Source organism: Thamnophis elegans, chromosome 1 (genome assembly GCF_009769535.1).
Source record: "Thamnophis elegans isolate rThaEle1 chromosome 1, rThaEle1.pri, whole genome shotgun sequence".
Taxonomy (NCBI): Eukaryota; Metazoa; Chordata; class Lepidosauria; order Squamata; family Colubridae; genus Thamnophis; species Thamnophis elegans.
The window spans coordinates 26,910,646-26,937,046 of record NC_045541.1 but is presented as its reverse complement, the minus strand read 5'-3'; the positions used below and the strand labels follow the sequence as shown (position 1 = coordinate 26,937,046).

Genomic DNA, 26,401 nt, shown 5'->3' with positions numbered 1-26,401 from the left:
TGAGTGAACTTGTATTTTTGAAATATATTTAAGGTGGTGGAGAAAATACATGTTCAAAGAAAAGCCATGAAAAATACCTTATAGCTTTGAAAGGTTCTGGACTGACATTTACTGAAGATAAGCTTGCATGTGGAATGCAGGATCAAGCAGCTGGAGCTAGCGCTTCAGTAGTTCAAGGTTTGTGTAAAAATACTTTTAATTGTAACTGTAAGAATTCCCATCTTTGATATGTTAACATATAGAACTTCTAAAGTGGCTTATGAAACGTACCTGAAACAGCACAAAGGCAGGGAGAAAAAAGTGTGTCAGAATCCTTATTCAATTTTTAAAATTGGGGAATATCTTCATTCTTAAATACCAATTTAAATTATGGGAAATATTAGGACCCCTTTCCAATAAGTTTAGAAAATACAGGATTTTGGATTACGAATCGTTATTGTGCTAAGATGACATTTCAATAGTACCGACATTTGTCTTCCATTCTAGAGATAGTAACAAATCATGGGTATCACTTAAAGATTTAGCATTTTCTAGCTAGATTTTAATTTCAGATTCTAAAGAGTTAATGTAGGTTTGTATGGAAGAAGAACTGTAGGTTTGTTTTTAAAATATTTTTCCAGTTTCATATGAATTACAAAGGATATTTTAATTTTTAATTTCACAAGGTTTTGCAGGTTCTACACCAGCTTCAGGGCAAGGTGACTCTTCAGATGAGGTGAGACTTTCAGAATAAAATAAAGTGTAATCTTGTGTGATGGAAATTAAGATACCATGAGCCTCATCGTATTTGTCTTTGCTAACGAATTTATTTAATAGGATTATTTATGCTGAAAATGCCTCCAGTAAGAAAATTGTTATTACTACTCTTGTTGAATTAATTTTGTCAACATTAGGAATCATAGTGTAGATCATGGTTGTCAAATTTTTTGATTTGCTCTTGGCTTTATTGAGTGAAGAATTGTCTTGGGCCACATAAATAATATATGATGTAGTTAATAAACATAAATTACAAACTTCCCTTATTTTTATAATTTTTATTATCTTATGGGGCCACATGCCTAGCTATTCAGAGCCACGGCTTGTATACCTCTGATGTTAAAAGTAACTTCTGAAAATAAGCTAGCTTAATATCATGTATGTTTACTTCTGTAAAACAGGTTTAATCAGTGTTGCTGAGAAAATGATACGCAAACTTCTAAATCTTTGTGATTTACTACATTTTGTCTACATTTGACATTTGTATTGTAAATCAGATTTATCTTGATATATGCAGTAAAGATAGGAGAGAAAAATGAAACCTGGCATAAATAAGTATTCAGTTTTCTAAACCAGGAATTTTTAGAACAAGAAAAAACCTTTAAGAAGAGATTGGACAACTATTTTTCTGATATGCTAAAAGATTTCCTGCTTGAATATGAGATTGGATTAGAAGACTTCCCAGGTCCTTCCAACTCTGTTATTCTGAATAGTTATTGGATTGGCTTCTTTCTGATTTCCTCTTTATCTATCTATCTATCTATCTATCTATCTATCTATCTATCTATCTATCTATCTATCTATCATCTATCTATATCTATCTATCTATCTATCTATCTATCTATCTATCTATCTATCTATCTATCTATCTATCATCCATCTATCTATCTATCTATCTATCTATCTATCTATCTATCTATCTATCTATCTATCTATCTGTAGTACAGAAATAAAAGGAGAAACATTGGGAAAGGGACTGCTGAAGCTTCAGTCTCTGTAGTTGTGGCCTGGAACTAGGCTTCTGGCTCAGGGTCAAGAAAGATTTAGCTGATGTAGTTTCTACATATGGAAGCAAACGGTGCCGCACGTTGCAACTATGTACAGAGATCACCTTATTTTATGTTTACATGAATGGTTAAGGACTTTTTAAACATACATAAATGGAGAGGGTTAGTATAATAAGCTGTATCCAGAATTAAAAATAAGACTGAAGGAAAAAGAAAAAAATAGCATCTTAAATATCAGATTTTATAATTTTATAAAATATTTTTCTATTATATGTTCCTACTTAATGTTATCTAAACTGAGAATAATATTATTTCAATGGAGAATCCACTCAATAAATGGATAATGTTAAGTTCTGAAAAGAGAGCCAAGATTTGGTTTTTTTTTTTAACTTTTCTAAGTATTTGTTTTCTTTTTTGCCTTTTTACTTTTCTAAGCCATAAGGCAGGATTCCACCTTATGAAAGGTCTTTAAATTTAAATATCTTCTTTCAGGCCTCTGTCTCTTGTCCAGGACAGAATATTTACTTCTATTTTCACTTATCTTGTTCTAGTCCTGAAGCTATTTGTCTTTCAAAGGTTTTATTTCTTATATCTTAATTATATAATAATAGTTAAACCATATATGCTTGAGAGCTAGCGTGTTCATTTTTTAACATAAATTAGTCCTCTTTTTGACCCTGTCAAAGAGCTAAATGAATACTTCTAAATCCTTGAGTAAAACTGAATGACTTTTAATTATGCTTGTACCATTGCAGCATTTTTGGAAATTTTCTCAGAGTCCATAAAAAATAGTTGCAGCTGCTATTCAGGCCTCTCAGAAACTATTTATATGAGTTACAACCAACAGTATTTTCCAAGGTGGTACTGTATACAGGCTCAGATATCCTATGTACTGCCTCTGAGATTGTTCTTTAAGCTCTAGTGTTGCATCCCATCCATCGTAGGAGCTTCTCAAGCAACCCTAATTTGTGGTGCTATTTTCCAAAACTAAGTAGATTTGTTGAAATGTCTATATGGCATGGGCGTGGGAAAATTGGGCAATTGACACTTAGTTGTCCCACAGTCTTAGGGGCAATAAAAGAAGTCAGTCCAGAGGAAGACTGGAGCCCTAATCAATATGGAGCAAGGGATTAGATTTAATTCTAACATCCATGACACCCTCATTTTTGTTTAAATAAATTACTTGATAAGAGGCTCCTAGGGTTGCATCTGCTTTATTTAACACCTTTTCTTAAAAAGAAATACTGAATACTTTGATCTCTTTAACTAAGGCAATATTGTATCTATCCATACACATTTTATGCCTTCCTTCAGGTCTTCCACTTTTCAGTATCTCAAGGTAAATTAAAATTAATATAATGAGAGCCAGTTGGGTCTAGTGGTTAAGGCATCAGATTAGAAACCAGGAGACTAAGTTTCAGTCCTGCCTTAAGCATACAAGCTGGCTGGGTGATTTGAGGTCAGTTTCTCTTTTTGAGCCCAACCTACTCAAAGGGTTGTTAGGAAAATAGGAAGAGGGGGAGTATTAGTTATGTTCCCTGCTTTATTTATTTAAAAGTGATGATGATGATGATGATGATGATGATGATGATGATGATGGAGAGATTAGACAGAGAGACATTCTTGACTTGATATCACGTTTAGGATGATGCTTGAATATGGATGGCTGATTTATATCACAAGAGAAAAAAATAATAAGAAAATGAAAGCCATGACTATAACATTGATTCACTATTGTATTGACATCCTATGAACATTGAGAATGCAATGTTTTTCAAGCAATTCTTTGATAGTGTTCTCCATTAGGGCACTTTTTTCAGAGTTTTGTATGGTAGCCATTTGTCTATCTCTGTAGAAGCAGTGTTTAAGATAAAATGTATTCCACCATTTTTCTCTTTTTGAAGATCAGCAATAATTTAAGCCATACTGAAGTTAGTTTATGCGCATCCCTTTGTAAGCAAGGTCTTTGCACAAAACTAAGACAGCATTTTGAACCAAACCTGAATGAATCAGAGAAGTATAATGCGCTATTAATCTTATTACACCTCAGTTTGCTGATTTGTTTCTCAACTGCTAATTGTAGTGGAGAAAAAGGAGGGCGATCAGAGTGATATAGGTGGCATATAAATTCAATTCAATTTAATTCAATAAATATAACAAACAGTTAGATATTTTAAATATGACCAAGGTCACAGCCTAGTTCATTTCATTTCCTATTGCTATCAGACCCAAATTAACCATTCCTGCCCCAGATAAGGCTACCCTACAATCTCATCTCAACATATAGAAGCCTCCTCACAACCTCCATTATTCCAGATCTGTTCTTTTTTCCTTTCCTTTTTCAAGTCAGGGGATTTTATCATATTCCTCTTAGCTTTTTTTCAAATTTGGTGGGTTTTTTTGCTGTTCTTTTAGAAATAGTTTGATATGGCAAAAATTCAGTCAACAAAACGTTTCCTATTTTATTGTTGGGATTGCTAAATTTCTGCAGGTCTGTTTATTATAAACAGTGAAACTAGTAAAAAAGCTATCTCTTCTTGGAAAATCACAATTCATACCCTCAAGTTCAGTTTTAGAACATGACTTTTTCTGATGCTATTTCAAGGTAGTTTTCAGCTATCGTTGAAGAAGTAAATGTTTCTAATCTCAGTAAACATTTTCAGGACCTTACCAGACTGAATTTATAGAAGAAACAAAATGAGGTATTTAGGCCCACAACAAGTTAGAAAATATTAGTTGAATAACAGGCTCTATTACACCCTAGCAGTACAGTATTGCTTATATTGTTATAATGCAGTGTATTGTGGGTTATTTTAATCTTTTTAATTAATGTACTATATTTCTAAAACATTGGACACAAAGAAATATCTGAAGTAAAAGTATACAATGTGAGGACCAGGAGTTGCATGCAAAACTTGAAAGCCTTGGATGTACACTCCCCACCCCCGCCAGGATTAATTTGGAAATTGCCACATCATTATAATTTTTAATATGACACAGGAGAGAAAAAAATTCTCCCCAGTGGGGCTGGACAGAATAGGGGACCCAAGGATATTGTTTATGGTGTTGAAAAATGCTTTTCTTAAGGGTTCCAGAGTAGGTAAAAAAGGATATAAGAAATTAATGTTTAACACCAATATACATGGATTATTTAATTTTGCAACTTTAGGATATAGGTCACTAAATTCTTTATTAATAAATGTTTGTATGATAAACAGAGAACTTTAAAATCCATATTCTTAGAGATTTTGTATATAAATGTAAATCCATACAGATACGATTTTAAATATTTAAAAATCAATTCTCTCTGATTTTTCTGCTCAGATGAAATTAAACGTAGGCTATTTAGTTCCAGGAAAATAATAAATCTGATGCCTTTATTTTCTTATGATATTGGTATATTTCAACTTTTGCTCCTATTTTTATATATCAGGAGTTTTTTTGCTCCTATTTTTATATATCAGTAATATCGATATTATATATAGTATATCAGCAGCCCACACCCTTTGGACATCATGGACCGGTTCCAAGGAGAGAGGTTTTTCCAGAGACCAGAGGGAGTGTGTTTTCGTGTACTGTCTGCATTCCATAGATGGGCATTCGTTTGTTCAAGGGGCCCAGTTTCTGGCACGCTGTGGCCCGATGCTGGTCAATAGACCAGGGGTTGGGGATCCCTGTAGTGTATCATATGAGAGAATCAGGGAGGAGGTGGTTTCAAGCAGTTACTGAAAACCTTACATTTCTAAAGTTAATGATTCTGCCTTTGATATTTATGTACTGAATTTATTTAAATGAATGTCAGTAGGTTTCTTTGAATAATTAGATTTTCCATCAATCTTCATGACAATGATTATTGTCATGAAGGGAAGATAATTACTTAATTGGATTTTAATTCAGCAGAATGCCATTATACTATTTCAATAGGTTGTCATTATATACAGTGGATATAAAATGCCTACGCACCCCATTTAAAATGCCAGATTTATTAGATGTAAAAAAATCAAACCAAGATAAATCACAACCTGACATTTTAACAGGAGTGTATAGACTTTTAATATCCATTGTACACTTCCAATTTGTTAATGGAAGAAATGTATTGCACTATATAATAATTAGGTATTGGAAAATGCTTCAGATATGAGAAAATACTTCAGATTCTTCTAACAGTACTTAAACTTTGAATGTTTCCAGTTGTTTTCTAATAATTGAGATCTTTTGCAAGTGTTTCTAATTGAGTGTGTTATAACCAAACAGTATTTCCTTTTAGACAAATATTCTTATGATTTTAGTAACTCTTATATAATACCCCTTATATTATTTCTCCATTTAATGGCAAATTCCTCATTGATTATGCTTTCCAATCTTAGCTTAGAGTTTTAGTAGTTCTTTAAAGACAGTTTATGTGGGGTAAGATCCCCAATTGATATAACCATAACAGAAGGACATCTAAACAGAAGGATATTTAAAAGAGACTATAAGAAGTTTTTTTTGATAAAGAATATACTTTTATGACCTATTTTCAATAAATAACATACTAATATTTAGCTTGAAACACTGGAAGTGTTTCTGAATAACTTAGGGCAGTAAAGTAATGTTCCTAGGGGGAGTCTATTTTCATGTCTCACCCAGCACAGTATAATAAATCTGATGTTAGATTTTTCTATTCATCCGTTTTCAATCTCTTTATCTTAGGAAGACCAGGATGGTAACCAAGGTGTGGGAAAGTGCAAGAGAGTAAAACTAAGTACCACCACCAAAGGTATATACAGTAAATTGTTTGTTGGATACTTTATAGTTTATAACCATGTTTTACTCTACTGGTAGTTTTGAGCTTCCATGGATGAAGGTGAGTGTGCTTTCAAGATCTGTAATGTATATGATATTATAGAAGCAAAAGTAAGTGCATATATGTGTGTGTGTTTGTATGTATGTGTAAACAGACAGACACAGACAGTCAGTCAGTCCGGTTATATATAGCCTGGGTTCAAGACCTGAAGTTTGCACAATGGGGTGAGCTTCCATTACTTGCCCCAGCTCCTGCGTACCTAGTGGCTTGAAAACATGCAAATGAGAATGGATAAATAGGTACCACTTGGGTGGAAAGTAACAGTGTTCCATGTGCCTTTGGCATGTAGCCATGCTGGCACATGACCAAGTAAGTAAGTAAATCTTTATTACGGTCAAAGATCAGAAATACACATTAGTTTTTACACTATGTTAAAAAATACTGACATTAAGATATAATTAAAAGATATTGACGTTAAAAAAGGAAAATAACATATGTTGTCAGATTGTTCAGGTCACTCCCTGGTTTACCTGGGTGCAACGCTGTTAAGTATAGGAGTAAATACAATGGTCCAAAGACTGTTAGAGATATGTCCAGATAATTGGTACAAGATGATAATTATACTTCTGTAGCCAATTTTTTTCTTATGGACATTGCAGCAGCACAGAACTTTGCAACTGCATACGTGGTAACCAGGTTAGTGTCCTGGAGGAGAAAGCCTAGATAAAAATTGTCTGCCCTACCTGGCAATCTCTCTAATAAGGGGAGAATATGTGCACATGACCAAGGAAATTGTCTTTGGACAACACTGGCTCCCTTGGCCAAGGATCAGAGAAGAGCACCATGCATGGTTAACAAGGAAACCTTTACCTTTATTTTACTTATTCATACACACACCCCTATACACACACTTTTGCCTCTATAGTATTTTACATATGAGCAATTTAGACTGACTAGAAGATTTAGTGTTCCTTATTTTATAGTTCTATGCATTTTCGAATCCCAAGAGGAAAAATGGCTTAGGCCATAGTTGGATAAGCAGCTGTCCATTAGCTGAATGTAACTTTTCTGTCCTATTGTATGCCCTCCATGACATCACTAAAATTCATCTTTTTTTTAAACAGAACTTTTTTTTTTCTTCCTTCGAATGTTACATCAGAAAACTGACTTTAAAACCCCCATATCTGGGAGGGGAGAACCATTAAAATTACTTTTTTGCCCCTCCACACTGTCTGCAGTCTGAAAAGAATTTTAAACTGCAGCCATCATTGGAAAAAGTTGTCTTTTGCTAGATTGCCTTAACAATTCTGTTCCATGCCTCCCAGACTCCTGCAGTCAATTGGCACACCAAGCTATTGCAAGAAATCATAGATCTGTCTATGTTTTTATGATCCACATATCATTCAGAACAGGAAATCTTCAACCTGAGACTATATGTGCCTCAGCATTCGTTCCCCTGCTGTTAAAATTTACAAATTATCCATTTTGTTTATTACTTAATTCTTGATAAAACAGAAATTCTACATCTTGAATAGGTATAATGTGCTTGTTTTAAGTTTGGCTATTCACTTCGGAAGGAAAAGTGAATAAAAGAGATAAATAGTTTCCTTTTGTCCAGTACATGTTATTGTATTGCCACTACACCTGTTAACACTGTCAGAGACCTTCCCACCCATCCCCCAAAGAAATACCTTACAGCTACGAAAACTCTTTCAATCCAGACCTTTCTCTTCCATTCTGACAATGAACAGAAACTTCTGGGGAGAGGAAAATATCAAGATGGTCCTCATGACTGTAATTGAAACTCTGCCTCTTGTACATTGTGAGCAATGTTGAGACTTATGTAAGAGAGGCGGGGTTTCAGTTATGAAGTTCCAACTGCGATCTTGACTTTTTTGACAGCCCTCTTCCCCCTTACAGATGCAGCTGTGTAGTACGTATTCAATGATTGAGTAGAGTCAGGAGCATTGGGCAGCCATATGAAATCTTCTAAAATATGGACTTTTCAAGAGATCTTGGTGTCTGTCTCAAAAATATCCAGATAAATTTTGTAATCTGTTCTCCATGAACCCTTCCATCTAGCTTTTATTCTCATTTTTCTACAGATCAGTCCATCATGGATGTTTTGAAGCATAAATGTTTTCTAGAAGAATTATTATTTTGGACAATAAAATACGAATTTCCTCAGAAAATGGTAACTTTCTTGCTCAACATGCTTCCAGATCAAGATTATAAGGTATTAGCATATTTCTTCTTTCTTTTGTCCTGACAATTTTACAGTGATTTGTGAAATCATTTGTAGTAGTCTAAGGCTGTTGTTAGAGGCAAATGTCCAACAATTTAACACAATATTCAGGATACTAAGAGAAAATAGTATAGAAAATAATATGGACTAAATTGCAGTAGTTTAAAATATCAAGATAGTGTTGAAAGAAGTCAGAAATGTTTTGAACAATGTTATGAGTTGGCTGGAAGTAAAAATATAATATCTCACTGGTAGATCTCTATTTCTATTTCCATTAAATATAATTATGAACCTCTTGATTTATTCAACCACTTCTACCAAAAATATCTTCTTTCAGGCCAGCTCTTGGAAGAATTAAAAAATAGTGTCATTCTCCCTGTAACCAGAAATATAGAATTTAACAGAGGACTAGCTGTGCAACCAAATACTATTGTACATCAGGAAGATTACAAATTAAGCAAATTAACCCAAATGTTTTGATGTAAAAATGAGCTTATTGGAAAAGATGGAATATGGGAAGCCTAAAGAAAGATAGTATCATACAGAATTTGTATAAAATCAGTACACTCAGCCTGATTTAACCAGTTACAGTATGCATCTCTTTGAGAAGAATTGTTTGGTTTGAAAACTTGTTTAAAATGTATTGTAGATAAGATGACCTAAGAGAAATTAACATGGGCCTCCTGGTTGGATGAATTGGGCAAGGCCCTCTTTGTGCCTCTTATTCTTCTAGAGCAGTAGTCTGCTTGTTTTATTAAATGTGAACCATAAATGAAAGTCCTCCTCCTTTTGGAAGGCTGATCGTTGCTTTGCCCAGTCAAGCCAACTGCTCCATTTCTGACATCATAAAAGAACCCTCCTTGTTATTGAATGATAAAAGCTTGATGAGTTTTTGCTAGTTATATGTGAGAGATTTTGGGGAAACAAGATAAGAATATTGTTTAATCAGACATGGCATGGGTTCTTTATAATGCATTAAGCTATGAAAAGAATGATTTACGTTTTCTGTGCTCGACTTCCATAATTAACGGGACTATAACTCTTAATACTCTAAATTCTAGGAATACTTACATTCACACATATATATATACAAAATTGTACGGACTTTGTCATTTTTTGGTAGCATTTAAAATGTAAGGCTGTACTCTCAATTGAAATAAGTGTGAAGAAAATTGCTGTATAGAAGTATCTTTATATGAGACTGCTTAACAATGTAACCTATTTTAATGTGTGTTTTAATTGATTATGTCATTAAGCTGGTGTTGATTCTTAGCAATAATATGGAGAGATCTTACTTAGAATAATTAATTAAAAATAAAGTAAAGTTGTTGCTTAGTAATTTCACATCTACTTTTTTGGCTCTTTAAAAAAAACATAATGCATTGTAATTTATTGGACCAGGAGCTATCTATTGGAAGTTCTGCTAGTCAGTTAACTGAACTCATTGAATTGTATTACTTCTTGTTTATTTGTAAAGCATATTTTATCTTTCTGCTCATTGTACAGTCCCACTACATTAATGTAATATAGGTGCCAAAATTTTAGGTGACAAAATATACCTAAAAATTGAGTTCAAATTACACATGGTTGGGCTTCTGGGAGAAATAATTTGGAGAGAGACTGAACAATTATATTCTCTATTATCTCTCCATTTTATCTAATTTAGTTTGATCAGAGGCTATTTTAAACCAATACTTGTGCATCCTGACACTTCATTACAGTTAATAAATTTAAACTTAATCTATATAAGATTAATGTTCTCTTGTTTTATCTATTTAATTTGTATTTACTGTATAAATTTGCCACAATTCCAAATGATCTTGGCTAGTGTAAAGCAAAAATGCAAAACAAAACAGAAAAAATAAAAAGGACACAAAGCTTATTTAAAAGGTAATTTAAGAAGATAAGAAGACAGGCACCCTTAATAATCAGTCAGCTCAGGCTAAAGTCTAAATGGAATAAAACTGATTTGTTTATGGAATATTAACAAAGTGGAGTCTGAGTATACTTATGAGTGAAAACACGCTGCTGTTTTGCCCACATCCAATATCCTTCCCAAAGAAGGGGGACTTTGAGCAGGACTCCTCTGGCTAATGATTGAATGAGTATATTTAGCTGGCAAGCATTGTCTGTTACAACCTTGTCTACGTTTTGTATGTTTCAGAAGCTTTGGCAACCAAATTAATTACTTTAATTTAGATGTAATTCTATGTTGGCATATTTTCCAGCTATGAGTTTGCTACATTTTGTGCTGCTAGTAACTCGTAAACCATCTTCAAAGACAGGACAATATACTGCATTTCATGTTTCAGCAAGTTTGGATGGGTGATGATCAAGATATGAATTACAAAAGCCAGGGCATTCTGGTCCACGTAGGGTCACAACTGGCATAGCAGCCAAAAGTGGGAAAGAGTCCTGGCCACTTTCTCCACCTGTTGGTGAGCAGATGTTGTGAATCCCAGTCAAGAACTGCTTCATTTAGGGATAACACAACCCTGTCTTTGTGATTACCAGGTCTACTATTATGTGCTCAGATGCTTATCAGCAGCTAGCAACTATCTCTTGGTAGGATTTAATCAAACTTATTTTGCCTCATCCAGATTCCTACAGCCTTCAGACTGATTCAAGACTTTCTTGATATTTCTGATTGGCGTGTCCTTATCCCAGACTGATGGCTGATTCTTTACAGTGATTTCATGTCGATGTTAAATGACATGAGGGAGAGCCCTGAGCCTTATGGAACTCAACATTGGATCTCCCATAGGCTTGAAAGTTCCCTTCCATATTCATCAGTCAAAACACTCAGATACAACCCCCCTCCCCCTATCAACAGAGACCCCAACTCCCAACCCTTTAAGGTGATCCAGAATTATTCCATAGTATATAGTATTGAATGCTGCCAAGAGATCTAATAGAACCAAGCAGGGTATATTCTTCCAGACTGTCTAATGCTGTTTTTGTGCCTGAATTCTGACTGAGTCTTCTAGGATGTTCTGTAACTTGTTCCATACCATCTTCTCAACAGCCTTTCCTTAAAAAGGCAAATGTTTCCTAGGGGGCAAGCATGATCCTTTCCTATAAAGAAGTGTTAATAACCTCCCAGATCTTCCCAAAGAGTGAATGCCTTTCTGAAAATCTTGCCAAGAAAAGTACAGTTTAGTCCAGATAGTTACTAGGAGTCAACATTGACAAAGGCAAAAAGGAAAAAACAACAGCAAAGCAGAAATAAACAGACAGACCCTGAACAAAACTGCAATCTACAAATTGCAATCTACAAATGTAATTAAGTGCAGAGGAGGAAGAGGTTTTTCTGCCTTGCAGGACTTTCTGTTACTGAGTAGTTAATGCTCCTTCACTGAGTGGCGATTAAAATATTCTTTGGGGAAAGGTTATATTTCTGTAAACAATTAGAATTGCAATTTGCAATGTGAGATTTGAGGGTCACTAGAAGAGCTTCCAGGGACACAGTGGCTCAGTGCCTAAGACACTAAGCTTATCAATCAGAAGGTCGGCAGTTCAGCAGTTTGAATCCCTAGCGTCACGTAACGGAGTGACGTAAGCTCCTGTTACTTGTCCCAGCTTCTGCCAACCTAGCAGTTTGAAAGCATGTAAAAATGCAAGTAGAAAAATAGGAACCACCTTTGGTGGAAAGATAATGCCTTCGACATTTAGTCATACTGGCCACATGACCATGGAGACGTCTTCGGACAGCGCTGGCTCTTCGGCTTTGAAACTGAGATGAGCACCGCCCCCTAGAGTCGGGAATGACTAGTACATATGTGCGAGGAGAACCTTTACCTTTAGAAGAGCTTCCACTGCGAACATCACTTTTAATTAGTTTAGGCAGGTTAAGAACCTTTCTGGACAAAGAATTTTGTTACTGGTATCCACTCTTTGGTAATCTTCTAACTAGATTACTGCAGTGGAGCTGTTCTTCAAAATGGTGCTAAAACTGAAGAAATTGAATCTGGAAAGAGGCTGGATATTTCAGCAAGGCAGCAATCTAAAACATTCCTTCAAGTCATTCATGAAGATCTTCCAGGAAAGAGAAGTAAAGGTTTTGGAAAAAGCCTCATAGTCCCCAGACTTGGAGCTTATTGAAGATTTATGTGGAGATCTCAAATACACAATGCATGTAAAGAGACCTAAGAATATTTTTGAGTAGAAGAATTCTGCAAAAAAGACTTGGGGGTGGGGGGGATAAACTCTAAGTGCAACAATAGACAGATTCTTAGCTGGCTATAGGAAAATTTGGAAATGTTTATTTCGCCAAAGGAGCTGCTACAAAATGCATATTAAAAGAGTTTCCAAATTAATACCTGTCATATTAATTATTTTCAATTTGTAATGAACCGCAAGCAAATAGTGAGCATGTACTGAAATTTGCAGAAATACGTTGCGTTTGATCTTATACTTTAGACAGTAAGGTTCCCACAAAGCAATCAAAATCAAAGGGTCAATGGGACTAAAGAGTTCATTTTATTACTACTACTTTTCATAATTCCGTCAATTAAATTAGTATTTAATTATTTTGATACATGTGTAATAAGTATAGGGAGGGGGATCAGTGAATAGTTGGAAAATTCGTGAAGGGATCAGTGAGATGAAGAGTTTGAGACTCCAAATATTGTAGTTGTGTCGTGTTTAGCTAAAAATTATCTGCAACATATATATAGAAACACTATATAAAGTATTTTTTAAATTTTATATTCTCCATACTAATATAATGGACAATTTGGCTCCCAATTTTGAGCAGTGATTTTTTTCCCACTTGTCCCTTACTTTTTAACAAATATATTTGACATTTTTAAAATTTATTTTTATTCATTAAATTTATATGCTTCTCATCTCACTATCAAGCAATATATTGTCTTTCTCTGACCACATGACCATGAGAGAATTAGATATCAAAGCTTCCTTTCCATGTAACAGGGTGGCCTTTGAGGTGAAGTTGACCCCTTTTCTTATGACTTTTTGAAAAGCTTGTCAGACCTGACTATTTTGAAGGTAGGAATTGAAGGATAGAATGAATTATAATGTGGTCTTCATTGAGAAATTGTGTTGTGGATATTGTATTTTGAGTTGTTATTGTTTTTATTATTGATGTTTGATTTTTATAAACCTCTCAAAATCAGCCAGATTGGTGTAAAATAATTGAAGCAATACATACAGTGCATACGTACTGTGACATATATGAAAAGAGCAAATTGTAGCACTAATATTTGTTTTATACATTACAGATTGCTTTTACTAAAACATTTGTGCAGCATTATGCTTTTATTATGAAAACACTGAAGAAAAGCCATGAATCTGATACCATGTCTAACAGAATCGTACACATTAGCGTCCAGCTATTCAGCAATGAGGAATTAGCACGCCAAGTGACAGAAGAATGCCAACTGCTTGATATTATGGTTACTGTCCTTCTATATATGATGGAGAGTTGCCTTATTAAAAGTGAGTTACAAGGTAAGTGTGTATCTTGCTTTATGATAATTTTTCTCATTTGAACAATGCTGTTCTAAATTGTTGGATTTTACTTCTAGTAAGTCCGTGCTAGGTGGAATTAAGGAAATAGAAATCCATCACTTGTTGAGGTCATCATGTTACTTTCAGAATATTTAAGAGACTTGGATACTGTTCTGTTCTAACATTTATACTTTCAATCAAATGGGTTCTGCCCCATGTGAAATGATCCAACTTCTCTAGTTAAACCTTTTAAGCAAGTAAAAAGGATTCTTTTCTAGTCCACTGCACAAATACATGGAGGCACAGCTTATTATCCCATTTCCTTTCTAAATCTTAAGCACCTGGTTACTCTGGTTTCTGTGAATAGGTTTCCCAAATAGCCTGGTAGTAGCTTTGCATCACCAAATTACGAAGATTTCCTTTGATGGGAAGGGATTTTCTTCTGTCGGAAGTCTGTTATGAGCTGCATAGGATTAAAAAAGATTATGGCTAAGTATGGCTGTAATCCAACCTCATTCTTTTTCATCATATACCTATAGCCCATGCCTTTTCACACCTGATGAAGTTGCAATACCAGAAGCAGAAGCACGTTTTACTGAAGTATTATCAATAGCAACTTCTGTCTCAGCATTGTCCACTTCACACTGTTTCAGATAGAAATATAGAAGGCCTATGGACTTTTTCAGATGTTGCTTTCAGCTATCTACCTCTTAGTATCACCAATCCTAATATAGCTTTTGGGGACCATTTCAAACATTCCTCTGATTGCTAGTATTTATTGGAGATGTCTGAATATTGGCCATCATCAAGCAAGGATAAGTCAAGTTTGGCCATCATTGAGCAAGGATAAGTCAGGTTTGGCCACGAACCCCTATGGATTACTCCCTCTTCTCCCATTTGAAGTAATGTTGGAAAAGATGCTATTCAATCCATCCCATTCATTGATTGGTTCAAAGAGAATTTGCTATTGGTGTACTATCAATACTAAAGTAGAATAACAGCATATTTTCTGTCTCCCTAGATATCCTTAATATATATCCCTTTATCTAACTATTGCATCTTTAACACATTGTTAACATTTGCTTTTACTTTTAGATGAGGAAAACAGTTTACATGTAGTTGTGAACTGTGGAGAAGCACTGTTAAAAAACAATACTTACTGGCCACTTGTCAGTGACTTTATTAATATCCTTTCACATCAAAGTGTGGCTAAGAAATTTTTAGAAGATCACAAGCTACTGGTAACATGGATGAACTTTGTGTCATTTTTTCAAGGTATGTGATATTTTCATTTCATTTCAAACACATTATTTTTGAATAGAGAAACGGTTTTACAGAACATTTTCAAACGTATATGGAGGGAGTTTATAATGATTATTTTTCAAAAGCTGTTACAAATATTGTAATTAATTGAAATTAATTAATTAATGAAGTTAATTGGCTTCTACAATTAGAACAGTATTCCAACTGTTGTAAGATCAGTTTGCATTGAACATGGGCTGTAAAAGGATTAAGCTTCAAATTTTTATTTTCTGCTGGCCATTTTCCTTGCTTTTAATGCTTATTCTCCACATATGTTTGACAACTAACTTTGTTGTTTAATGCATGCTTGAAACAGTTTTTTATAAATAGCTAGCAGCAAATTTATTGAACAGTGTGAAACATGCATTGTTATTCATAGCTAAAGTATACAATGTTGTCTCAATCTTTTAAGGCATGAATTTAAATAAAAGAGAACTTAATGAACATGTTGAGTTTGAATCCCAGACGTACTATGCTGCTTTTGCTGCCGAACTTGAGGCCTGTGCTCAACCAATGTGGGGCTTACTTTCACACTGCAAAATCAGGGTAAGTTGAGCTATGGTTCCCCCCTCCCTCTTGTGGATCTTTATGATTGGGGATGCAGTTGGGTCAAATCAAACATCAACCTGTGTTAAGTACTGAATCTTGTGATCTGTTGGGCCAATACACTATGTTATTCCAGTTGGCCTAAATATCTGATCAGAAAGAGCCATTCAGCCATAAGACACAACTATAAGAAATGCAAGCCAAGAAAAAAGAGAATATATATATTCTCTATATTCTCTAAAGAGAATATATATGTGTGAAGAACAAGTTTGCAGTTTTCCTGGAAAATGGATAACTGTTTCTTATTTTTCCTGAAATCTGTAACACTTTCTTGCTTTCTTCCTTGATTCTCCAATATTGGCATTGGGCTTTCCTTTAAATGCAAATCCTCTTTTTGTTCATGGAAGGAATTAAGAGAAGCAGATTGAGATTGAGATTGAGAGTTTATTTATATGCCGCCCTTTTCCCTGGGGGGACTCAGGGCGGCTTACAACTCGAAGCGGGGGGGGGGGAAACAAACATTTAACACGTAAAACAATACATAATTAAAAGCACAACATTCATACCATTCGGGTGGGTTACAGTCTTTAGCCCCAGGCCTGACGGGATAGCCAGATTTTAAGGGCTGTGCGGAAAGTCTGGAGGGTGGTGAGGGTACGAATCTCCACGGGGAGATCGTTCCATAGGGTCGGAGCTGCCACTGAGAAGGCTCTCCTCCGCGTAGTGTCCCCCCCACAACTTTTCATGCAAAGTCCCTCTCCCTATCTACAGTAGTGTAAAGAAGGTCCTTTTGGGGGCAACCTTTCCAACCACTGTTAAGTGAGAAGTAATAGCAAAAAAAACCCCACCTCTCTGTTTAATCTTCCCATGAGTGGAGCTCTGTAAATCCAAGGCACATTAGGGAAAACAAAAAAGAAACATGGAAGATGTAGCCCTCCTGCGTTTACCTTACTACGTCTTTGAAATGCTACAAGTCTTTGTTTTTTTCAGTCTGTGCAACATTTGTAATTCACTTCAGGAGACGCAAGAGTACACACGAAATGTTGTTAGATACTGCCTAGAAGCACTTCAGGATTGGTTTGATGCAATCAACTTTGTAGATGAGGTGGGTATATCCTGTATATTTAATTTGATATTTGAACGTCGTATCATACCATATAATATCATATAATTTTGGAATTACATGTAATGATGTTTTTCCCCTTTAGCCTACATTTCTTGCTTACCAGTTCACCTTTAATATTTTTTTGGCGCAATTCAGAATTTTCTGCCCTCACAAATATTTGAAGGTATAAATTCTTTGGGATGTGCTGAAATTGAGATGAGTTTTATCCTTGATATTCAATTAAAAATATAGACAATCAATATTTAGGTAAATCAGTAATATGGTTGTAATTAGAGTTGGTGGATTGCCTGTGAGGGAGCAGTTACACATTGCAAGCCATAGATCCTTTTGGAAGATGTTGTGACTTCTATTGCATGATTTGTAAAGGATCTTTGTTAATGAAATGACAAATACACTCGCAAAGCTCCCCCCCCAATTCTTACATGGCATTTATCCTTACTTGCCCACTATCAGATTTTCCCTTCAAATTCATTTTTATGTTACCAAGTACTTCAAAGACACATTTTATGAATTGAATGTTTCAGAAAACATCGATAAGGGGGGGACTCAGTTATCTTGATTTTCAGGGCAAAATTGAGTTCTGACTATGAATGTTTCCTCAAGTCCAGAAAACTATTGTCATAATCCCCAAGTTGAATTTCTTACTAATAGTCTAATGTCCTTTTTTTGCAGCCTACTCCTAATCAGGTTACGTTTCATCTCCCATTGCATCGCTACTATGCTATGTTTTTGAGTAAGGTAGGTAAATCATTTTTGCAGAGTAAAATTGGACATTCTACAAGTAGATTACATGAGGATAAAATATGCACTTACTTTATTTATAGGCTGTTAAATGTCAAGAGCTAGATTTAGATTCTCTTCTTCCAGACCAGGAGATGTTGATGAAACTAATGGTTCATCCACTTCAAATTCAGGTAAATGTTTTCTTATCTCAGCATACTATTATGTAAACTTTTGAGAGGTGCCAAATAGTGATCACTGATGAAATTTTATAGACAGAGTATTCAATTTGCCTAGGATTTACTGGAAGCAATTGATTTATATGAATGAAGGCGAATACATGTGTCCCAGCATAATGTTACAGGATCCAATCTGGATTGGTCATTGGGACCAGAGTTTTAGTCTTCCAAGCTTTCAGATTCGTAATGGAGCCCATCCTCAAGGAACTTCTCTCTAGCAGAGTGTGAGCTGTTCTATGTGGGGTACTACAACAGCCACTATAAATACCCCACACAGAACAGCTCACACTCCTTGGAAAACTAAATTGTTTAGTCTAAATTGCAATTGTTTTATAGCTGAATGTATGACTCTAGCTGTCCAACTTGAATGTATTTATCAAACTCTTGTCACTATGTCAAAGCATTTTGATTTTATTATGTTTCAATTTATATTTGTGTTCCTAAGGAGCACAGTAAAGAAAGACAAATTGCTAGATAATGGTAGTTTACAAGAAACAAAAGCAAGAGAAAACTTTCAAAGGAAATTAAATACAAGAAAAATAGGCAAGGTACTATCAGGACTACCATTTTATTTTATTGAATGTTTAAATTTATTCTAGGAGCTGAAGATGGCAATCATTGCACTAAAGCATAAAAAAGAAACTTAGATATGTTGCTACTTTCTTGAGATAGCATACATATGTGGTCCTAAAAAGAACAAATATTTTCATAGGTTTCAATCCTGATGGAGATCTGCTGCAAAAACTGTATAACTCAATATAAGAATGTATTTTCAGAAAATAAAAAAAACACACACAGTCAATAGATCACATGCTTATCTACAATTATAAAATATAATAATGTGGAAATTGTTTTCCTTTTCCCTCACATTTTGTAGGCAAGCCTTTCTGAAATTCATAGTAATATGTGGGTAAGGAACGGCCTGCAGATTAAAGGACAAGCCATGACATATGTGCAGTCTCACTTCTGTAATTCTATGATTGATCCTGACATTTATCTATTACAGGTAGGTCAACACTCTCTTTGACTCCATTGTTTAGTGTTAGTACATAATTGAATATGATAACTAACATATGTGTATGTGTGCTTTTTCTCCGAAGGTTTGTGCTTCTCGACTTGACCCCGATTATTTTATTTCCTCAGTTTTTGAAAGGTAAGATGCTATTATTTTGTATAAAAAAATAATCTACAAGTAGTCCTCATCTTACAACAGTTCATTTAGTGACCATTCAAATTTACAACGGCATTGAAAAAAGTGGCTTATGACCATTTTTCACACGACCATTGCAGCTTCCCCATGGTCACATGATCAAAATTTGGAGGCTTGGCAATGGACTCATAGTTATGATGGTTGCAGTGTCCCGGGGGGGGGTCATGTGATCAACTTTTGTGACCTCCTGACAAGCAAAGTCAATGGGGAAGCCAGCCACTTAATAATTGTGCTACTAACTGCAATGATTCACTTAACAACTATGGTTAGAAAGGTCATAAAATGAGACAAAATTAACTTAAAATGTCTCATGTAACAACATAAATTTTGGGCGCTATTGTGGTTGTAAGTCAAGGACTACCTGTATTTATTCTGCTTGTATACCAATAAACAAAAAAAAAGCCAATTTCCAACAAATGTACATCCAGTTAATATGTCCACAGTACACATTTTTAAAATTGCAAACTGTATAGATGTGAGGAAAAGAGAGAAACTAGACAAATTTGAAACATTCAAAATAGAGCCGCTCCCTAAACTTTACAACTACATTAAACCATCAAGTTGGCAGCTGAGTTGCAGTGGATATAAAGATTCCCATCACTGTGTTAGCATCACATGGTTCACGGTTAAAAAAAATGTTCTTAATTTTTTCTTCTAATCACTACCTCTCACAGAACTCTAGAGTTCCAGTGGAGAAATGCTGATTTACAGAAATAATTTCCCATTAAACCTTTCAAAAGAAAATAATTCATCTAGAGGCCTATTTAGAAAGGATATTTCTATAATACTGAAAATAATTATAACAATTTGGAAAGCTGTTTCCATTGAAAACACAACAAATGGGAACATCTCTGTCAGCCTTTCCACTATTTGGAAACATGACCCAGTGAACTAATCCTGCTTTACTCTTAAGGCTACCTTAACAGAATCTTGCAAGTCTGAAAGTACAAATCTTCCACTGACTCTTTTTACAGTTTCATAAGTTAGGGAGGATACTTAGGGAGTTTCTTTATCTGCCTGTTATACACCTGTGCCCACTCTATGGGCACAGGTTGTTCTCTATGCAACACCCCTCCCCCCCAGTCTATCACTTCTCATACACCTGTACATCTGCTGACATTCTTTTTCAGCCTTCTATTAAGGCGTCACCCTGTACTTAACTCCTACTTATTTTCAAACTTATGTAATCAGAAATCAGCTCATTCATTTTGGCAGCGGTTTGGAATTTGTTTACCAGATTAATTCTGGGATAACACAAAAATAATGTATCCAGGAATTTCCATTGTATGGAACTTTCCACAGTCAAAACAACAACCAATCCCATTCTCAAGAAGAAATTTCTTAAGTCAGAAACTTGTGTCATTGCATAATCTATGGTTGTAGCCATCTCATAAACATTCCTTCCAAATCCTCCCCTCACTAGAGTTTGGTAAGAGCTGAATGTTGGATCTTTATGCCTCTATAGGGTCTTCTGGATGTCAATCTTTGTCATTGATTCTTTCTCCCATATAGACTCTGTAGGTTGTTTAAAACCTAGTGGAGTTGACTACATTCCTACATAGGTTCGACATAGAGATATTTCTCACCACAATTGGGATGGGAAACTCTCACTAAGTCACTAAGATGGAAAATCACATGACTATGATGGACTTATATAATTTTCCATTTGGTCATTATGTAAATTACCATGTTAAATGAAATACTATGTTCCCACAATTTGCAATTTTATTTCCACATTCTCCATTAACTCTGCTTTCACAAGCTGATTAGGAATCATGCAAATGGCAATTACATGACTGTTGTAAATGTGCACTGGTTGTGAAATGCCCAAATGATGATTACATAACTAGGATGCTTTGACAGACATAAATGCAAAGATTTGTCACACTTCTTTTAACCACTGTAGTAATTTTGAGCAGTAACTAAACAAGACGGTGAGTAAGCGACAACTACCAGTATCTCAGACTTGGATGCCTCAAAACATCAAATGGTCAGAAAGTGTCTCTTAGTTTGGGAGAAAGAACGTATCCCAATGCACATGTTATTTTGACTGATAAGTTTCTTTAGCAATATAGCCAACTTCTTCTAGGCTGTTTTTTTTCTTGCTCAGCATACCTTTATAGAAGTTCCTCTCAAATTTCTTGCTCTTAGCAATGACAAAAAGCTAAAGAAAGATAATCGGCAAGAGTTTAGTTACTTGATTTTCTTGCCTTCATAGATGTTAGGATTATTTAGCCCATGCTTGCCCTATTCATAGCAAATTGGAAGAAGCCTTCAAGGTATGTCAGCCAAGTTCCATTTTCTGTAGAGTACAATGGCGGAAAATACAAGATAGGTCCAAGACATTTTAGAAAAAGGATAGCATAAAATGGATGCTGACCTTACAAATTAAGCTAATAATGTTGTTTGGGGCCTAATTCTTTATATAATGTCTAGAATATGTTATATGATAGCACGAGGGTATGATGGCAGGATTTTTTACAGCTTCATAACCCTCTCACGTTGTTAGTAAGAATAGATTTTTGGGTCTCATGAATTCAAAGGTTTCTTCAAACCCTTGCATTCTTACATTTCTGAATTTGTCTTTGTTTTCCTTTTTATCCCTATAGGTTCAAAGTGGTCGATCTCTTAACAATGGCTTCCCAACATCAGAATACAGTGCTAGATTCGGAGCATGAGAGGTCAATGTTAGAAGGCGCTTTAACCTTTCTTGTCATTCTTTTAAGTCTACGTTTACATTTAGGTGAACTTGGAGTCTTTTCTTCTATGCTTTAGTTTTTAGCAGCTTATTTATGCAAGTGTCCGTAACACAGACCTTAATGAATTTTAAATTATGGGGTAGGGGCAGATAACGTATAGTAACAACAGGTACAATCTATTTGGTAACAATTTATTTTCTTATTTTTTGCAACCTGGTTAAATATACATTGTTATTTTTTACAAATGATTGCTATAGTAAAGGCATAGTTAAGGAAGCCAACATGTAATTCTTAATTTGAGTGGCCCATTGTTATGTTTCATGGGGCTAGTTCCCAGGTAAATATGTGCAGCATTATTGTTTTGATCCTTAATCTTTTATTACCTATTCTAGTTAAAGACTTACAAAACTGGGGAATTGTAGAAAATTGCCTTATTCAAGCTTGGGCCCCAATGGGGGAACACCACAATAGAGGTGGTTGATGGATGAACAACAGATCCTACCTCCCCCAAACTTGCCCTTGCCCCATTTTTCATTGGATCGTAGTGATTGGCTTGTTTTAATTTAGTTTGTTATTATATTTATCTTCATCTTTCACGATTGTAAACTGCCCAGAGTTAACATTGGATAAGATGGGTGGTCAATACATTTTTATAAATAAATACTGCATCAAATCAGTTGTTTCATTTAGTTCAATGTTTTCAACAGTCTGTTAGGGATAAAGGCAGAAGTATTTCTTGACTTTGCTTGGACATCCTGGAAAAACAATCTGGTTCTCCTTATTTAGTTTGTTTTGTTATTGATTGAGACCTTTGAAGTCTCCAGGATGCCTGCAACAAAATAGCCAACTTTTCTTTCATCTCTGGAAGAGAAGATGTTAGTTTATTTTCTAGCTAGGCAGATGAATACTACCTGTTACTCCTGCCGTGCACAACCAGATAGCCAGATCCAACATTTCTTTCTGATTTGGCAATGGAGGAGCAGTCTACTCTCTAAACTTTAGCTAGATTGTAGGGCTAAAGTTAACATTAGGATTATTCTATCCCAACTCCAAACTACCAAAAAAAAAAAAAAAAAAAAAAAGCTTTGGCTTTTCTTGTCCTACTTATTTCCATAGAAGGGTGAAATCTAATGTCAGTTGGAAAAATGATCAGTAATGGCAAAATGGTTAGCGTTTGCTCTTTACGTGAGCTTTTTATTTTTCCTTGTCTTTATTAAGGAAACAGTTAATTTCTGATGATTTAACAAAATTCAAGCTTATGTTGGACCAAATGATCAAATGCATTTGCATCAGACTATTCTTATACTGTATATGCCACTGCATTCATAAAAGGTCTTTTGAAGTATTGACTCATGCAGGGATTTATTGTTAATAAGTAAAAGTTAATTGTTTAGATAGTTCAATCAAATTTTTATTATGGTCATGGAACCAGCATAATGAAGATGGGATAGAAACTATTTTTTAAAAAACTAAAATATATAAAAAGTTAACACGACATTTAAAAATACTGTAATTGTACATGTGATCCGTTTATTTATATTACTACCATCTAAAACATATGAATCTTGGCCAATAACAAAGAATGAACACATATAAAAAGCATCATAACAAAAGGAACAATAAATATAGTAGCTGAGATAAATCTAATCATCACAATCAATATACCTATGATACAGACTCAACTTCAAAGTCCCAAGCTTGGTAACAGTTGCTTTTTAAATATCTATTTTTTTAAAAAAAAAACTGTGTGTGAGGGATTTTTTAAAAGTCAATAATTATATAATGTATTAACTATACAATGCCTTAATAACTTGAAATTAAAATCTGGAGAAAATTTCCCACTAAGTAGCTTCTCCCCTCCCCCCCCTTTTAAATGTTGGTATCAGCTTGAGGAGAATGTTAATTTACGATGCATTTTATATATGTGTTATCCAGAAATAAGCCTATATGATTCAATGGGACTCAATATCTAATAAAGGTCTCTTACATAGAACTGGGCTTGTAATATCATACACGTGTATTATACTTGGATTTCTTCAATATACTTTAGGCCATTTGAACAGGTGTATCACTTAGTTAAAAAGTTGCATAGTAAACACAAATCTTTTATTTTTAGTTTTTGAGTATACTAATTTCCCTATCAATTTTTCCTAGGAATGACAGATGATGAGATTTTAAGAGCCGAAATGGTAGCTCAGCTCTGCATGAATGACAGAACTCATAGTTCTCTACTAGACCTTATATCCTTGTTATATGAAATTATTTGATTTATGATTTCAGGCATTCCGTTGCATTTTGCTTTCATTTATTTTACAAATAAAATTTTTGAATGTGTGCTGGCTATATCAAGTTAATCCTTATTTGTGGCTAAGCTTTACATACAAAAACCACATTAATCTTGGATTAAAGTTTAAATGTTTGTTGTATTACCAGGTTGGCAAAATGCTATCAGCAAGGCAAGTCTTTCTAGTTTTGATGTAAGAAATCTATCACACTTTATCTTCGCTTCTTTTACAATTTGTTTCTAAAGAAGTGACACAAGATTTAAAACTTGTTTATATTTTGGCATTTAGATAAAGTGCCTTGACTTCGTTGGGCTTTGAATTCTGTGTAGGGGTAGAGGGGACCAGGACAAATAAGCATATATCTTATGTAATTGATAGTTTGAAGCATAAATCTGTTTAAAAGTTATGCAATATATACAAAGAACCAGAAGAGTGTAGTATACCATTATTCTTCTAGCTATGTAAATTTGGCTATTTAAAGATGTACTACAAATTTAACTCCTGTAATCCTCAAAAGACTAAAATGTAAAATTAGAATGGGATTCTAATTTAAATGATCTAATAGAGACCTCTTGTGGTGAAATTCAGTATTTTCACAAGGTCATGTTGATAGGTTTTTCCTCCTAAACACATAAATACAATGTTTACAGGCAAACCTTGCTGCAGAAAATATCTTCTTAATGATTGCTATTGTCTTAACCAAATGATAACATTCCAGAAAATCCTAATCCTAAAAGTGGCATTATTCCTGGAAGTTTAAGTTTTGAATCAATGCTGTCGGCTGTGGCTGATTTTAAAGCCCCTATATTTGAGGCAGGGGGTTCCATGCAGCAAGGAATGTATACACCTAAAGGTAGGATAAAATGTATTAATGTACTGTACATTTGCAACTTATTTCAAGCAATCTACAAAGTTCAGAAATAATTCTATTTCATTTTTAACACCAGTTATATAGTTTTAATTGTACAGTATGTTTGAATGATATGTGCTTTTGCTTTCTTAATCACTTGATTTAAAGAAACAGTATGGTTACTTTCAATGTATAAAAAACAATATAATGGATAATAATGCTCAGTTTTAATATTGGGGAAGAAAGGTTGTGATAGTGGAGATTGTGAGGAAAAACAAAAGTGCATTCTGTCACTGATCTATCTATATAGTACATACATAGCTATATATTAAATTATCATAATTATATATTTAATATAGTTACATTATGAATTTGTGCACATTATGAATTATAAAATTACGATAATGAAATATTCATAATATAATAGTAAATATGTTCTGATTCTTTCTAACAGCTGAGATCTGGGATGAAGAATTTGACCCAGTCATGGTAATTCTCCGAACAGTTTATCGCAGAGATGTACAGTCTGCAATGGATAGATATACTGCATTGTAAGTGGAATATGTTCTGTGTCATAAAAAGGAAGACCGTTATATAACAGAAATAGGAAGCTGTTAACTGGAATTTCTCTCTCTGTCTCTTTGTGTCTCTCTCTGTCTTTCTCTGTCTGTCTGTCTGTCTGTCTGTCTGTCTCTCCCCCTTTTTCCCTCTCTCCCTCTGAATTAATTAATTTTCTGTTTAGGTGCCTTACAGAAAAATTTAAGGAGGAAAAAAAAACAGCTTTCCTTTAATATAGGCTTACCAATTAAAACTAGCCATCTTCAAGCTAATGGCTGAATTTTTAATTTATCTTTTAACACTGGTTTGTTGGCAGTAGTACTCTGTTTATTCAGGAAAATAGACACTTTGCATCAGAAATAGTAACAATAATTGTGGTTTTCTATATTATGTTAGTGCCCAATCTAGGTGAATTGCATGCAAGCTGCTTCTAAATATAATGGGATATTTCTTGTGTTTAAACCAAGTACCAGAGAAATAATCTGCGAATATATGCAAGACTCAGTATTGCATATTGAATCAATTGTGGCTGGAATATAGTCAAGAGAAAATCCATTGGTGTGGATAAACTCTAAAATCTGATCAATATTTATATATAGTTTC

The 26,401-nt window shown here is 34.4% G+C and overlaps 1 protein-coding gene across 1 annotated transcript in view; it reads left to right on the top strand.

The window, feature by feature from the left end:
- The window catches only part of UBR3 (ubiquitin protein ligase E3 component n-recognin 3), a 96,588-nt gene that overhangs the window by 11,705 nt on the left and 58,482 nt on the right, over window positions 1-26,401 (top strand). The window contains 16 exon segments of the mRNA XM_032210208.1: window positions 34-177; window positions 666-715; window positions 6,456-6,522; window positions 8,655-8,785; window positions 14,035-14,263; window positions 15,359-15,538; window positions 15,978-16,111; window positions 17,130-17,216; window positions 17,910-17,975; window positions 18,062-18,151; window positions 19,074-19,202; window positions 19,297-19,349; window positions 22,016-22,149; window positions 24,260-24,345; window positions 25,102-25,243; window positions 25,695-25,791. Of these exon segments, the coding sequence (XP_032066099.1) occupies window positions 34-177; window positions 666-715; window positions 6,456-6,522; window positions 8,655-8,785; window positions 14,035-14,263; window positions 15,359-15,538; window positions 15,978-16,111; window positions 17,130-17,216; window positions 17,910-17,975; window positions 18,062-18,151; window positions 19,074-19,202; window positions 19,297-19,349; window positions 22,016-22,149; window positions 24,260-24,345; window positions 25,102-25,243; window positions 25,695-25,791 (1,819 nt within the window).